Genomic DNA, 15,037 nt, shown 5'->3' on the forward strand with positions numbered 1-15,037 from the left:
AGCTGCAGCAAAACTCCCTTTTCCATGAGTGCTCAAGTGCTGGGGACTTGTGAGCTCACCCCCAATGGCACCGGGGCTTGGGAGGCACTGGGGTGGCTGTGCCTCACCCTTCAGCTTCTGTGGGCAGCACCTAACCTCCCACTCTTCCCCAAGGAGGAGTCTCTGCTCCTCTTTGGATTAGGGAGGTTTAGGCTGGATATTAGGAAAAGGTTCTTCCCTCAGAGGGTGGTTGGGCACTGAACAGGCTCCCCAGGGCAGTGGTGATGGCCCCAAAGGCTGCCAGAACTCAAGGAGCACTTGGACAATGCTCTCAGGCACATGGGGAGGTTGTTGAGGCTTTCCTGTGTAGGGTTAGGAGTTGTATTCAATGATCCTATTGGGTCCCTTCCAGCTCAGGATATTCTGTGATTTCTCCTACTTGTGCTCCAAAACTACCTGATACAATACTGACCAAAGTGGAAGCCCTGCAGGCATTTGCCTCCCCAGGGGCCCTGGGGACCCTGGTGCCACCTCCCTGGTCATTGAGGGCTCAGTTTCTGTTCCATACAGAAAAGAGAGCACTTACCAAAAAGTAATAATAGAAAAAAAAAACCAAAATTAATAAAGCAAGCTGGATTTGTCTGGGAGCAGGGAGGACTACTGGATACAGCACAAGTATAGGGGACCAGGGACACTGCAGGCACAGCATTTCCTACTCGGCTGTGGCTCAGGTCCCTCTGCTTGCAGGGCTGAGGATGGAGGAAGCATCCTCCATCCATGGCTGCTTCCGTCTGCCTGTATCCACCATTTGTCAGCACAAGGCCTGCTCCACCCCCCTCAGGGCAGGAATTGTGTAGCATTAAGGTGATGGAAAGCACCTCTGAACCGAGGTGGCTCCTCTGGATGGGACAGGGCAGGCAAAGCATCCCAGGATGCCCAGGAGTTAATGGGATGGGGTGAGGACAGATGCCACAGTGCAGGAGAAATGCCAACTGCCTGGGCTGAGGAGGGGCAGGGGAGTGGGGTGCTGTGGCAGGTCCCCCCTCCCAGACAAGCCTCCATCCCTGTGCCAAGCCACAGGCAGGTCTCTGCCAGCCTGGGCAGGGGGTGCTGTTTCCGGAGGGCTAGCAGGGTTTGCCCATGGTTTGGAAGTGCTGCAAAGGCTCAGCCGAGCCAGATGAACATGTGCACGGGGCCGACCCCCGCCACGGTGCATATGTTGAGGAGGATCTGGCAGTGAAGACGGTACCCTGGATCTGGGGAGCCAATTCCTGGCTCTGCCTCAGGGAACAAAGTTAATAATAAAATCCCTGATGCTTCTGCTACTTTGGCTGCCTCTCCTTCAGTAAAGCAGAGAGCATTTCCACCTCTTCCTTGTACTTATCCAGTGGTGGATCTGTTGGGATTTGGAGCTCTTTGGAGCAGGGTCCCAGGTGCTGGGAAGGGAGAGCTGTCACTGAGAGATATAGAAGTACACAGTGACAGAGATGTGACAACACAATTTGGGCTTGGTTTCTCCAAAGATGTGTCCCATACCTACAACTCAGGTATCTACACTCCTGCAAGAAAAAAAGAAAGAAAAGAAACAGCAAGGATCCTGACAACAGATGTTTAAAGCAGATGTGGAGCAGGTTGATGGGAATGGGGGGCTGTGGCTTTGAATGAAGGCTTTTGCACCTACCACAGCACTGGTCCAAGGCAGAAGCTGAGCATCACTGCAAAGGTGGATGCTCGTAGAATCACAGACTGGTTTGGGTTGGAAGGGACCTTGAAGATCATCTGGTTCCAACTCCCTGCCATGGGCAGGGACACCTTCCACTAGACCAGGTTGCAGATGGTCAGCTCATAACCAGGAGGCAAATCCCTAGCCCAGAGGCTATGAACCATTGCATCTTATTTCAGCAAACCCCAACTCATGTTACTAAATCCCTCTCCAATTGTGGTTTGTCTCTCCTGGGATGCAGCATCTTTGAAATAGGCACAAAAATACCAACTGCAGCTTGCCCAAGCCTGAGTCTAACTGAGCTGAGCCCTCAACCACCAGCGAGTGCTTCCCTCCCACCACTGGATGCTGCAAGACGGAAAAACTGGGAGGGTGGAAAAGGCAGAACAACCTACAGGATTAATTCAATGACGGTAATTGAAAAGTCAAATAAAGAATGCCTGTGCATTAATCCCAGTAATTTAAACAAAGCTGTAAACCGTGAGCTTTCTCCAATGAAAACCGGTGAAGCAGTAGCAGCTAAGCCTCAAGATGCAGAAATACCCTGAATATGAGGTGCAAGACATGCTTTCTGGCAAGCACGGCTCGATGAGTTAAGCTCCAAGCTAGTGACTTAATCCACCATTCAAGCTCCACGGGCCAGATCCTGGCAGCCGGAGGGCTGGGAGCAGCAGGGCTCGGTGTGTGGGCAGTGGTGTGGAGCTGCACCATGCCCCCGGTACCTGCCTTCCCTGGGGCCAGGAGGGGGTCCCTGGGCTGGCCCCCCTGCACAGGTCATGTCAGGATGAGGAAGGATGGAGATGCTCCAGCTGGAGCAGTGGGATGGGCCACACTGCAATGTAGGACTGCTGTGTTTTCACCCTGCCAACCCCCATGCCCCAGCAGCAGGACTGGGGAGAAAACTGGAAGGGTAAAAGCTGGAAAACTTGTGGGTTGAGATGAAAACAATTTAATAGGGAAAGCAAAAGAGGCACACACAAGCAAAGAAAAACAAGGAATTCTGCTTCGCACAGGCAGCAGGTGTTCAACCATCCCCAGGAGGGCAGGGCCTCATCCTGCATAGCAGTGACTTGGGAAGACAAACACCATCACTCCAAACCTCTCCTTCTGCCTTCTTCCCCCCCAGCCTCCTTCTTTTTCCCCTGACCATGATGTCATATGGTCTGGAATATCCCTTTGGTCAGTTTGGGTCACCTGTCCTGGCTATGTCTCCTCCCAGCCTCCCAGGCATTCCCAACTTCCTTGCCAGTGTGGCAGTATGAGAAGCAGAAAAGGCCTCGGCTCTGTGTAAACTCTGCCCAGCAATAACAAAAACATCTCAACCCCATTATCAACCCCATGTTCAGCACAAATCTAAAACTTTCTTCACAGGCACTGTGAAGAAAGTTAACTCTACCCCAGCCAAAACCAACACAGGGACCCACTGCTGCCTGGGACGCTCTTCCCATAGGAGCAGGAAGGAGCAGTGTATTTTTCTGGGACTATGGGAAATCTCTCCTCTACGGCAGGGCTAAGGGGCAGAGATTGGTCTGGCAGAAACCAAACTCATCCCCCAATGACACTGATCTGTTGTGGACTTAGAATGAGCAAAGCTGCCTTAATTACTAATCCAGGTAAAACATCCAGAGTCACTGAAATCCTCCTTCCACTGCATGAAGAGAGATGGGCTTAGATGAACTGGATCCTGATTGGGCTGAGATTTATGTCCCATCCATAAGCTTTGCACCAGGAACACACTGCTGGGGCCCAAGAAAACCCCTGTGTTTCCAACGGCCCCGCGTCATGCCAAGACTCCCTCGCTCGCTGCCATTTGTTATCACAGCTGAGCCCCAAAATATCCCTGTCAGAAAGACGTCCGCTTCCAGTCCCAGCCAAGATCTGATAAGGATGGAGCATCTGGTCCCCATTAGAGGCTGCTCGCTCTGGTTTCTGGCTGTGCAGGAGGGGGCCCGAGTGCCATGGTGCTCCCACCAATCCCATCTGGTGAAAATTAGAGAAACGATAACATCAGGGGGCTGCGGGGGCGGGTGGGGGAGATGTTTTTGTTTTGCTTTGAAATCACGTTCAACTCTTACACTGATGGAAGCTGAGATAACCTCCTCCAGCTTGTAGCCAGCCCAGCTCCAAGCAAACAGATGGGAAGGTCCTCTCCTGAGGGAGCATCTCCTTCCCACGTCCCTCCATGTAGACAACCTCAGTGTGTCTGTCCTCCAGTGTGGTGTGATGGAGAGCCACTTCGGCATTCTTCTGAGCGTGGAAACCCAACTTTCACCCACCTCAGGCATGGCTTGTCCCTAGAAAGGCTGTGTTAGAAAGACATGGGGTAATCCTTTGCCCAGGGTCTCCAGGAGTCAGGTGGGCATTGAGGCTCATGAGCTTGGGAAGCATTGAGAAGACCCACTTCATCCTAAACCCAAGACAAGGTCAATGTTTGTGTAAAAGCTCAGCGTTGGTTTAGCTCTATGGACTGAATAGCTCAGAGGTTGGGGAGCAAGTGGAGAAAATAGCTTTTACTGCTGCAATAGGAGCATTTCCCTGGGGTTGAGGTGAGAGAGCTGGTGGCTGCAGGCCCCTGTGGGAGTTGCAGTGTCTCCAGGGACTCATCCTGAGCATCCCTGTCAACAGGGCCATACCCTGGCCAACTGCTTTGTCTGCTCACACTCCTGCCTGTGCTGCTCACAGCACGTGGGGCCATGGTTGGTTCAGACCCACGGGTCAGTGCCAGCTCCAGCAGCTGCTTTCCAGTGGTGCACTGGAAGGGCCTCATTCTCCTCACCTCTCTCAGGGTTGCACCTTGGGTCCAGTTTGGGGTTTGTGTTTTGCATCCCCTCTCACATAATCTTTTCTCTCTCTCCCACCCAGCTTGTGACTGCCACCCTGTTGGTGCAGCCGGCAAGACCTGCAACCAGACCACGGGGCAGTGCCCCTGCAAGGATGGCGTGACTGGCCTCACCTGCAACCGCTGTGCCAAGGGCTACCAGCAGAGCCGCTCGCCCGTGGCCCCCTGCATCAGTGAGTACCCCGCACCCTGCCTAGCACTCGGGGACCCCCACAAGCACCAGGAGATGCTCCTTGGTCCCCCACCCCCATTGGATGGCTTGCAGTGGGTAGAGGCTCAGATAAGAGAGGGTCTGTCCTTATGGGTGTTCTCCAGGAGGTGGTTGAGGAGGATGGTGGGTCACTTTGTGGAGTGGCCTGTGCTTCACATTCCCTAGTGCAAGAGGCTCTGGAAGACCCCTTGGGTCAGTGCTTCCAGCCGGCTGAAACAGCTCTGCTGGGTCCCATCCTCTGCCACAGCAAGTGCTCTCCTCATGCGGCTGCGCCCGGAGCGCGGTCACGTCTGGGGCAGGGCCAGGGCCTGTGGGCAGCACAAAACCTTGTTTATAGTTGCAGTGGGTTTGAATTTGGCCCAAGTGGCAGAGGAACAACTTCCCACCCTGCTGCATTCACCGGGGCTGCTGGAGCAGTGACAGTGCGGGTGAGCTGGTGGAGTTGGCTCCTCTCCCTCTCTTCTTCCCCAGATTTAGGGTTAGGACAGAATTTCCACCAGTTTTTATTGCCAAGACTTCTCAGAAAGTGTTGTCTTTGCCCACATTTATCCCTGTGCTGGGCAGCCTGGAGCATGCTGAGATCAGCCAAGCATCTCTCCAATGTCTAAACTGAGTTCAGATGAGCTGAGCATCTGAGGAACATCCATCCCTGGAGCACACACCTCCACACAGCAACTTAGGGCTCATGAGGGTTGCAGCATCTCAGCCTGTCCCAGTTTACTGAACTCACTTTGGACATCTCCAGGTCTATTAGATGGCCTCTGATATTCAGGTCAGACTCATCCCATCATCTTTCATTTGTGACCCCCAAAACCCCCTTCTAGTCCATTTTCAGAGGGCTTTTTCCCAGTTGTCACCCCTAGAGTTGTGGACCTCTTTCCTTAAGACACCTCTTCCTTTCTTTTCCAGAGATCCCTGCCATCAACCCCACCTCCCTAGTCACCAGCACAGAGGCACCTGCAGGTAAGTGCTCCATGTCCCTGGCCAAGTCCATGGCCCCAGCCCTGCCCAGAGATCTGGGGACCCATCCCAACTCCTGTCCCTGGCACACCAGGGGGAAGGGCTGAGCTCTGGCAAACCATTTGGCAAAACATGAATAGTGAAAAATTTCAGTGAAACTAGCGACTGAGATTTGAAATCCTATGTATTTCTGGAAAAGAGACAACTAAGATTGATGGACTTTCTTTCGGCCTTCTCCATCCTCTCCAAAGAGGAGGGCAGAGATGCAACCCACTGGGGCCTTGCCATCCCTTGGCAGGTTACAGCAGGGGTTGTGGCACATGGCACCAGTGGCTTTATTCAACCTCCTTTTATTGGTGCCAGTGCCCTTTGCCTCTGCAGGGCCCCGGTGCTCTAGGAGGTGCTGGGGCACTGGATGTCTGGCAGGTTATCAGCTGCAGGCAGACTGCTGGGCCCATGTGCTGGGGCACAGGCTGCCAGGTCTCCCCTGGGACATGGGTGACATGGAACTCACCTCACCTGGGTCTGCAGGAGTGAGGGGTCTGGGTATAAGCTGCTCATCCTGGCTGCACAGGGTGATGGGACCATGGGGTGCTGGGGCAATGGGAGGATCAATGTCACTGCTGTGATCACCCAGTGAGAAGGGACAGCTCCACTGAGGGGTTCAGGCTTTGCACAGGCGAGGGAAGCACTGCTGCCATGGTCCTTAGAGCTCCTGAAGAGCTTCTCTGGCCCCCCAGGCTGGAGCAAGGTTGGCATCTCCCTGCATGCTGCAGGTTTATTCATGCTCCTGCAGAGGCTCAGCTGGGGCCAGGCACTGCTGGGTGTGCATGGATGCTACCTGAACTGGTGGATTAGTGTCCCTCTTCCAGCCCAGCCATGGCCCAAGGTCCCACCAAAGTGCCCTGAGCTCCCTCGTGTCTCAGCACATGCCAGTAGAAGTGCTGTGCTGGCCCCTGGACCCTGTGCCACCATGGCAGGATGCATCCAGCAGAGTAAGGAGGGCCGTAGCAGGGATTTTCTCTCTCCCCTCCTCTCCTTTCACAGTCCCATCAACACTGCAGTGTGGCTGTTCTCAACCATCCCAATTCTATCCCTCTGTAGGGATTTCAAGCCAGTGGAGGGGGAGAATCTATGGAAAGAAGCTGCCCCCTCCCTCCTCAGGCCACCCTTCTTCCTGCTGTCCCCATGACCTCAGTCTTCTCCCACATACCAGTGTGGTGGAATAGACATCCTGAACCATCCTCCACTCCGTCCCATGGCACATGGTCCTATGAAGAGAGCAGGGGCACCCCCATCTCCCCACACCCATATTTAATGAGCAGCTTCCCCCTGCCTTGGTCAGGATACGTCTATCCCAGGGAAGCCTATGTGCTTCTCAGAGAGCCAGTGCTCTGTTTGTGACCTTCTCTCCAGCTCCCCTTCCCATGGCCACCTTGCCTTGGTGGTGGAAAACACCAACAGCCTCTTCCCAGGCTGGTGTGTGCCTGGGATGTACTCCCCAGGCTTCTGGGAACATCTCCCAGCACGGCCCCTGCAGTCCTATGCATGCCCTCGGTGGCTGTAGGAGAGGGGCAGGGACAAGGTGTGTTGAAGGTGTGGAGTTCTGGGCCCCTCACTCAACTAGACCAACACTGAGGGGCTGGAGCGTGTCCAGAGGAGAGAACGGAGCTGGGAAGGGGCTGGAGCACCAGGAGGGGCTGAGGGAACTGGGGGGGCTCGGCCTGGAGAAAAGGAGGCTCAGGGGGGACCTTCTGGCTCTGCAACCCCCTGACAAGAGGAGAGAGTCGGGGAGGGAGGTCGGGCTCTGCTCCCAGGGAACAAGGGACAGGACAAGAGGAAAAGGCCTCAAGTTGTGCCAGGGAAGATTTATATTGGATATTGGGGAAAATTTCTTCCCTGAAATGGTAGACAGGCCCTGGCACAGCTGCCCAGGGCAGTGGTGGAGTCCCCATCCCTGGAAGTGTTCAAAAAGCAAGTAGATGTGACACTTCACGTATGGTTTAGTGGGCATGAGGGTATTTGGTCGAAGCTTGGACTTGATGATTTGGAGGTCTCTTCCAGCCTTAACAATTCTGTGATTCTATGGCAGGAGTAAAGCCTGTCAATGGGGGTGGAGAGGGGAGATGCACAGGAGGAGGTTGATAGCTCAGCTCCTTGCACATGGCTCAGACTGGGAGCACTGCACAGCCCAGCGCCCACCCACCGCCCATGGGCACTGCCCAGCCCTCACAGTTCTACTCCACAGAGGCTCTGGAAAACAGGAGGTGTTTTCAGGACACAAGTTGAGCAGCCCTGCCTGGACCTGGCAGAGGTTTCACTCCACGCTGTGGCAGCGGAGGAGAGCTGGGACTTGGAGTGCACGTCTTGCCCAACAGGAAGATGGTACCACTGCTGAGGGTGCTGGGTACCACTGCTGGGGGGGCTGTGTGGGACAGGGCAGACCACCACCACCTCTGCTCCTGCCTGCCCTGCCTACCCTGCCTGCTGTGAGGAGGGAGCTGGGAACACCAGGCTTTGGGAAAAGGAAAACACTGTGGAGAGGGAAAGGGGGATTTGAACAGTTTTATTGCCAACAGAGAGTTGTGTGGACCAGAGTTAATCAAGGTGATTCCCCTCCAGTGCTTTATAAATAGGAACAGTCTCACAGTGATGTCTGAGCTGTTCAGCTGCGCAAAAATAAACTGTGCTGGTGAAGAGCTGGGTTGTTTGCTTTGTTTTAGAGGAGCAGGTCTGCCTCAAACTGCCTCCAGTTTATCTGTGGGTTTGTTGGTTTAATATTTCTGGCTTCTAGCTCAAATATCTTTAATGCAAAGTATTTACCTCTGCCCAGGGCCTGTGCCACTGGGGGAGCAGGGCACAGGGATCATACTGCCCCTTCACTGGGGGGGTCAGAGGTGGGGGGTGATGCTGCCCTGCCCCACACTGCCTGGGTTACCCAACTCCAGTGTGCTTGTGCCATGGGCAGGGCTGGCCACAGCAGTGCATCCTGCCTGCTGCCTGCACCCTGCCTGCTTCCAGGACCTTGCCTGTACCCTGCACCCTGCCTACTGCCAGCATCTTGCTAGCACCCTGCCTATTGCCTGCACCCTGATGCCCCTCTGCCCCAGGAGCCCTCAGCTCCCCCTAAGCAGGGCACTCCCCAAGGGGCCCTCAGCCCCTCAATGCCACGCAGTCCTCCCACCCCAGGCAGCATCCAAGCCCCTTCTCCCCCCATTTCTCCACCTCCCACCCTGCCTCTGGCAGCAGGTGCCGGCTGCAGGAACAGGGGGACATTGTTTGGGGCTGCCGTGCTCAGGTGCTGGGCTTCCCCCTTCTCCCCATCCTCCTCCCTGCGGGGGTCCCATCCCCGGGTGTGTCCGGGCTTTTCACTGACATTGCCATCTTCTGCATCACTGTTCCCAGCCTTCTCCTGCCTTTCCGATCTTCCAAAGCCTTTGAGGTCCAGCTTTGATCTCTGTGCCTGAGTAGCTCACTGGCTTGGTGATGAAACGTCCTGGGTCCACTTTTCATAATTTTTATTATTATTATCTCAAAATATTTTCCACTTAATGGAAAAAAATAAATCCATGTTCCCTGTTAGCAGAATTAACAAAACTCATGGAGCGCAAAACAGGGCTTTAAAGGAATTCAAAGTAAGCAGTAAAAGATTTGCAACCATAACACCTAATTAAGTTACATCTCTCTTAAAACAAAATATTCCTTTTTTTTTCCCAAGGAGAGGAGAAGTAAACCAGATGTGCAGACTTGCCACCTCTCACACACACTCCCCCCGCAGGGAGCCAGCCCAGTGGCTCTGGTTGCCAGCAGCCTCCTCCCACTCTGTCCCTGTAGCATCTCCCAGGGACGCAGCAGTGTCAGGAATGGGGTTGTACCCCATCCCAGGGGTGTCTCAGTCTCAGAGATCAGTCTGTAGCTTATTCCGAGGATCCATCAGTACCTGAGATGGGGTTGTAGCATATTCCAGGGATACAGCAGTGTCGGGGGTAGGGCTGTAGTGGATCCCAGGGATGCAGCAGCATTCTGGGCTTTGCAGGTGCACTTTCACACCCTGGGACTGGGTCAGGTCTCTGCTGTCCCCCAGCCCTTCCGTGGGGCTCAGCTGCCCCATCCAGCTGCACAGACAATTCCCAGCCACAGCATCCATGTCTGCCCCACACCCAGTGATGGAGGCCATGTTCTCAGGGGCAAGGAAGGGAAATGCTTCCAGTTAATGGACTTTTTTTTTCTCTTCCCAAGTTTCTTACATAAACGGAGCAGGAATTGATTTTACATTTGAGTAATATTCCTCAGCACAAAGCCATGGTTAAAAAAATCCCCAAACTAATCCCAAATTGTTAATTCCCAACCCCCATTTTCTGCCTCTTTTGGATCCCAGTGTTATGTTGGTAATCATCAGCAGGAGCCCAGGGCAGTTACTGGATTTCTTTCTGTTTTCCTTTTGTCCCCATCACCAAGGGGGGGAATGGCAGGTTGGCTGAGGCTGCCCCACAGCCTGGTCCCACCACCCATCACCCTGCCAGCTGCAGGATGGGTTTTGTGCCCCTTTACTTGGGGAGGAAAAGGTCTCCTGTCCTGACAGATGCTCCCCAAAATAAGGTGGGAGCTCTCTTTTAGAGTCCCTTTCATGTAGCAGGAAGGGACGGAGCAGTGTGTCAGGGGGTGGGCCTGTGGCACGTCTCGGAGGGATGCAACAGAGTCTGGGATGGGGCTGCAGCATATCCCAGGGAATATAGCAATGTCCAGGCTGAGGCTTTAGCACATCCCAGGGATGCAGTGGTGTCTGGAATGGGGCTGTAGCATATCCCAGGGGATATAGCAGGCTGAGGCTGTAGCACTTCCCATGGATGCAGTGGATGAGGGCACCAAGCACTCCAGTGTGCTCAGCAGTCACCCTGCATGGGGAGGGCCTGAGTCCCTCTGCAGCTACCACTGCTCTCCCAGAGGATCCTGTGTCCCCTCCACAGCCACCACCGCTGTCCCAGGGGATGCAACAGGGCCAAGGCAGCTCTGTCAGCCCAGGCAGAGGGGCAGTGTGGCAGCACGGGGGGAGTTGAGCTGCAAATCAGAGCTCACCCCCCTCTGCCAAGAATTAGCTTCGTGCTGTGCTGCTTCTGTCGCTGACAAATTTGGAACAGGCGGCACGAAGTCCCAGATAAAAAGGAGCTGGGCAGAGAGGAGAACAGCAGAGCCCAGGGGGAATTTGTGCTCCCGGGCTTCTTCCTTTCTTCATTTCTCCTCCTCCCCTTGGCACGGGGTGCTGTTATTCCCTGTCTTCCTCCAGACCCTCGCCTCCATCCCCAGTGATTGCTGTGGCAACCCACAAACAAAGACAGCTTCAGAGGCTGCTGGCTCCATCCCGGGACACAGGGCCAAGCCAGAGGGAGAACCTGAAAAAGGGAGAGAAAAGAAGAAAGATGGGTTTAGAAAAAACATACCATTTGGAAAGAGACAAATTGAGATGTTCAAAGGAAGATGGCAGGGGAAAGAAAGGAGAAGAACAGGGCTGCTTGGGGCAATTGTTGGGATCAAAGCCTTTGGGGAGAAGGAAAGAGGCATTCCCTGCCCTCCCTCTGCTTGAGATGCAAATCTGGAGGCTTTAGAAATGCACAGAAAAAAACCTCCCAGAGGACAGGAGCCTTGGGGGACAACAGCAAGGGATGTGTGTGTGATGGGGGGCAGCCTGATGGCCTCCCCAACCCTTCTGGAGCAGCCTGAGCAGGGGATGCCTGAGCAGCAGGAGTGACCTGGTGGAGCAGAGCCACTTCCCTCTCCTGCCTCCTTCCCCCAGCCTGAGTCCCCTTCCTTGCTTATAGGAACCAAGGAGGCACAGGTCTCTGAAGGGGCTGCCCCTGAGGGTGCTTCTCACCACTCTGGCCCCTGAGGACTGAATTGCCCTGAGGATCACAACCCCCTTGGTCTGCTGTCAGAGCTGTGGCATTGGTGCCATATCCTCTCTTCCCACTCTCCTTGTCCATGGCCCCTGCCTGCTCTCCACGGTGGCCACCCTCACCTCACTTGCATTCCTCTCATCCATTCCTTTCTGCTCAACCCTCTTTTCTTCCCCTGCAGACTGTGACTCCTACTGCAAGCCAGCCAAGGGCAACTACAAGATTAACATGAAGAAGTACTGCAAGAAGGACTATGGTAAGGACCTCCAGCCTCCCTGGGTCATGCTGGGCTTTGCCCCAGAGGCAGACGAGGGCTGGCTGTGGGTGGGGAACACTCTGTATGGAGAGGGGTCCGCAAATTAACCCTCCCAAAGTCATGGTGGATGAGACGGGGGGGGCTGCTGGGGACAGGCAGTTCCCACCACCAAAGCTTCCTTTGTGGAGCAAGGCAAAGTATCCCCCATCACCACGCCTCCCCCTTTTTTCCCTCAGTGGTCCAGGTGAACATCCTAGAAATGGAGACGGTGGCCAACTGGGCCAAGTTCACCATCAACATCCTCTCTGTCTACAAGTGCCGCGACGAGCGGGTCAAGCGTGGCGACAACTTCTTGTGGATTCACCTGAAAGACCTGTCCTGCAAGTGCCCCAAGATCCAGATTAGCAAGAAGTACTTGGTCATGGGGATCAGTGAAAACTCCACCGACCGGCCTGGACTGATGGCCGACAAGAACAGCCTGGTCATCCAGTGGCGGGACGCCTGGACACGCCGCCTTCGGAAACTGCAACGGCGGGAGAAGAAGGGGAAGTGTGTGAAGCCCTGAGGTGTTTCCACCCATCCTGTCCCCACCCCGTGCTCAGCCCCAGCCCGGCTGGGCACTGTCAGACTGCACCCACAGACTCTGTACATATATATAGTGTGAACAGACTCTCTGTCTATAGTGTATATTTTGGCAATGGTTTCCCTTTGTGTGTGCGTGTCGGTCTTTTTCTCTAAGTGTGTATTAAAAATAACGCAGTAATGACAAACCTTTAATGAGGAGCAAAGTGGAGCAAGGTCCTGTGGGTGCCAGTCTCTGGAAGGAGCTCGGAGGGGATTGGTGTCCATAGCACTCATTTTATAGGCTTTTATACTACCTTTAACACAGTTGTCTTTGACCCAGTGTTGACATCTGAGTTGACAGCTCTCCCTTCTCCAGCATCCAGGGTATGACTCTTCCTCACTCTGAAAATGTGCTGCTGTCAGACCTCTGTCTGCCTTTCTCCTTGCCCAGGAGGAACAGGAGGTTGGAGTCTCCTGTCCTTCACCCAGATGTGCGTGCAGGGAGGCTGAGAGGAAACTATCCAGCCCTGCAGAGCCACCAGCCCCAGGAGCTCCACCAGGAAGGACAAATGAACTTTTGCAAGGCCTGACTCCTCAGTGACCTTGGATTCACATGGACCAGCACTGCTGGCTGGGGCTGGACCCATGCTGTGCTGCAGTGCCACAGGGAGGAGCCAGGCCCTGGCAGTGTGCTGCTGGCCACCAGGGAGAAAGGGACAGACTTCTCAATCCCTCATTTTTACCTGTCCTGGGGCATAGTCCAGACAACCCAGTGGGAAAGACCTGAAGACACCCATTTTCCCCTCCCACATCCACTTGCTCCCCCTGAACCTGGGCTGAGCAGAGCCATCCTGTATCATCGGCCAGCCAGCCAGGTCTACACCCCTATATTCTCACCTGGTGCCAACTGACATAATTTCACCTGCTTCTGTTGAGATGACACCAAGTGATCATATGCCTTGGTGTGCATCCTTCAGAGCTGGCCGGACTGTGTGCTCTCCTGGGAAGTATTTCTCTGGCCAAGGTTGTCCAAGGAGATGCACAAGGCAGAGGTGGCAGGAAGAGAGAAGAGCTTTCATTGATCCACCTCTAGTCTCTTATATCTTTTTCACCATGTATAAGTCTCTGGTTAAACAGACACCAGTATCTTCCCATGTTGAGATTGTAGCAGTCTTGGCTTAATAAATATGAATAGAAATAGTAGGTGCTCTGACAATAGATATTCCTTTCCCTACAAACCTTGCCTCGGTTATTGAATGGCTCAGTGAGGTGTTGTAGCCCACATCACAGTCTTCCAGTTCTTTAGGATGAAGCTTTGCCCTTTTGAGACCATGGCAGCTTGTGTGGACTCCCCATCCCATGGGGAGGTCTGGTGCTTCTGGGCTTCCCAGAGTGGTGCTGGAGCCTCCAGCTGAAGAGACCGGTGGAGCACTGCTGGGTTTCAGGACAAGGAAGTTTGGGGAGTGAGGATTTAGGTCCTGGGAGATGTCTGTGTGGGCATGCAGGTGCACTGGTGAAGCTGCTGGAGATTCTGGAGGTGACCTTTCAGAGACATGGAGGGCCTGCAGTGCCATCATTCAGGTCCTGTGGGTGCTGGGGTGCCTACATAGGGCACGGGCAGGTCAGAAACTGAGGGGCAATGGGTATGTGGGACCACATGGGCTTGGATGAGCTGGTCCTATCCACATTCCTGACACAGACCCTCCCATCCCTGGCTCCTCTTCTTTTGGTTGTCACAGACTATTGGCCTATGCCATGAGATGGCTCTCCAAGTAGTTGGGTCACCCAGTTCTCTTCTTCCTCCCACCAGATTTGCCCTTGCCCCAGGCTCACTTCAACTCCATGCACCCAACAGTCAAAGAATCACAAAATGGTTTGGGTTGGAAGGGACCTTAAAACTCATCTCATTCTAACCCTCTGTCATGGGCAGGGACACCTTCCACTACATCAGGTTGCTCCAAGTCCCGTCCAACTTGGCCTTGAACACTTCCAGTGATGAAGCAGCCACAGCTTCTCTGGATAAGCACAAGAGTGCTCACACAGGAGTCAGTGGTGGAGCACCCTTTGGGTGTGCAAGGACAGGACTCTCATCGGCATCATCCCCATCAACCCAGGGGCTGCTCAGCATCACCCCATGGGCTGTGGGCACTCTCTGTCTGGCCCCTCTACTCAGCAGCCACAGCCCAGGAAAGAGCAGGGCAGCAGCACTGTTCCATGGGCATGGATACTCATCAGGGCAGGGCTTCAGCAGCACGTGCCCTCTAAAAGGAAGTACAACCTTCAGGAGAGGCACAATGTGTCTGTGTTCCCCAAGAGTGCTGTGCACAGCCTTCTGGGGTAGGTGACTCCAGGCTTTCCTTTGGCACCTGATTTCTCCTCCACTGAACTGGGGCACCTAAAACTGGAGTTGAGGAACTTGGTGATTGACGTTCTCCATTTATCCTCCTAGGTGGCTCTTCCCTCTTGTTTCAGCTCTGCCATCTGGGATTGCTGAGAAGGGATGGCTCCCAGCTGGCATCCCAGTGTCCTGCTGGGGAGGATCAGAGACCACCACATACCCCATAGTCTGTGCTGAGAAGAGCTCCCCACCTTTGGCTGGGGAATGTCCTAAAAT

At 54.4% G+C, this 15,037-nt stretch overlaps 1 protein-coding gene across 3 annotated transcripts in view; it reads left to right on the forward strand.

Moving 5' to 3' along the window:
• NTN3 (netrin 3) overlaps positions 1–13,550 on the forward strand; it is a 32,357-nt gene extending 18,807 nt beyond the window's left edge. For all 3 annotated transcript variants that reach the window (XM_051780875.1, XM_051780856.1, XM_051780866.1), the window contains 4 exons: positions 4,565–4,714; positions 5,662–5,715; positions 11,785–11,859; positions 12,096–13,550. In XM_051780875.1, coding sequence (XP_051636835.1) covers positions 4,565–4,714; positions 5,662–5,715; positions 11,785–11,859; positions 12,096–12,424 — 608 coding nt within the window. In that variant the 3' untranslated portion in view covers positions 12,425–13,550. The remainder of the gene's footprint in view (positions 1–4,564; positions 4,715–5,661; positions 5,716–11,784; positions 11,860–12,095) is intronic.
• The last annotated feature ends 1,487 nt before the right edge of the window (positions 13,551–15,037 follow it).

This window comes from Manacus candei, unplaced genomic scaffold (assembly GCF_025592945.1).
Source record: "Manacus candei isolate 608988 ecotype Guabito, Panama unplaced genomic scaffold, ASM2559294v1 h1tg000002l, whole genome shotgun sequence".
Taxonomy (NCBI): Eukaryota; Metazoa; Chordata; class Aves; order Passeriformes; family Pipridae; genus Manacus; species Manacus candei.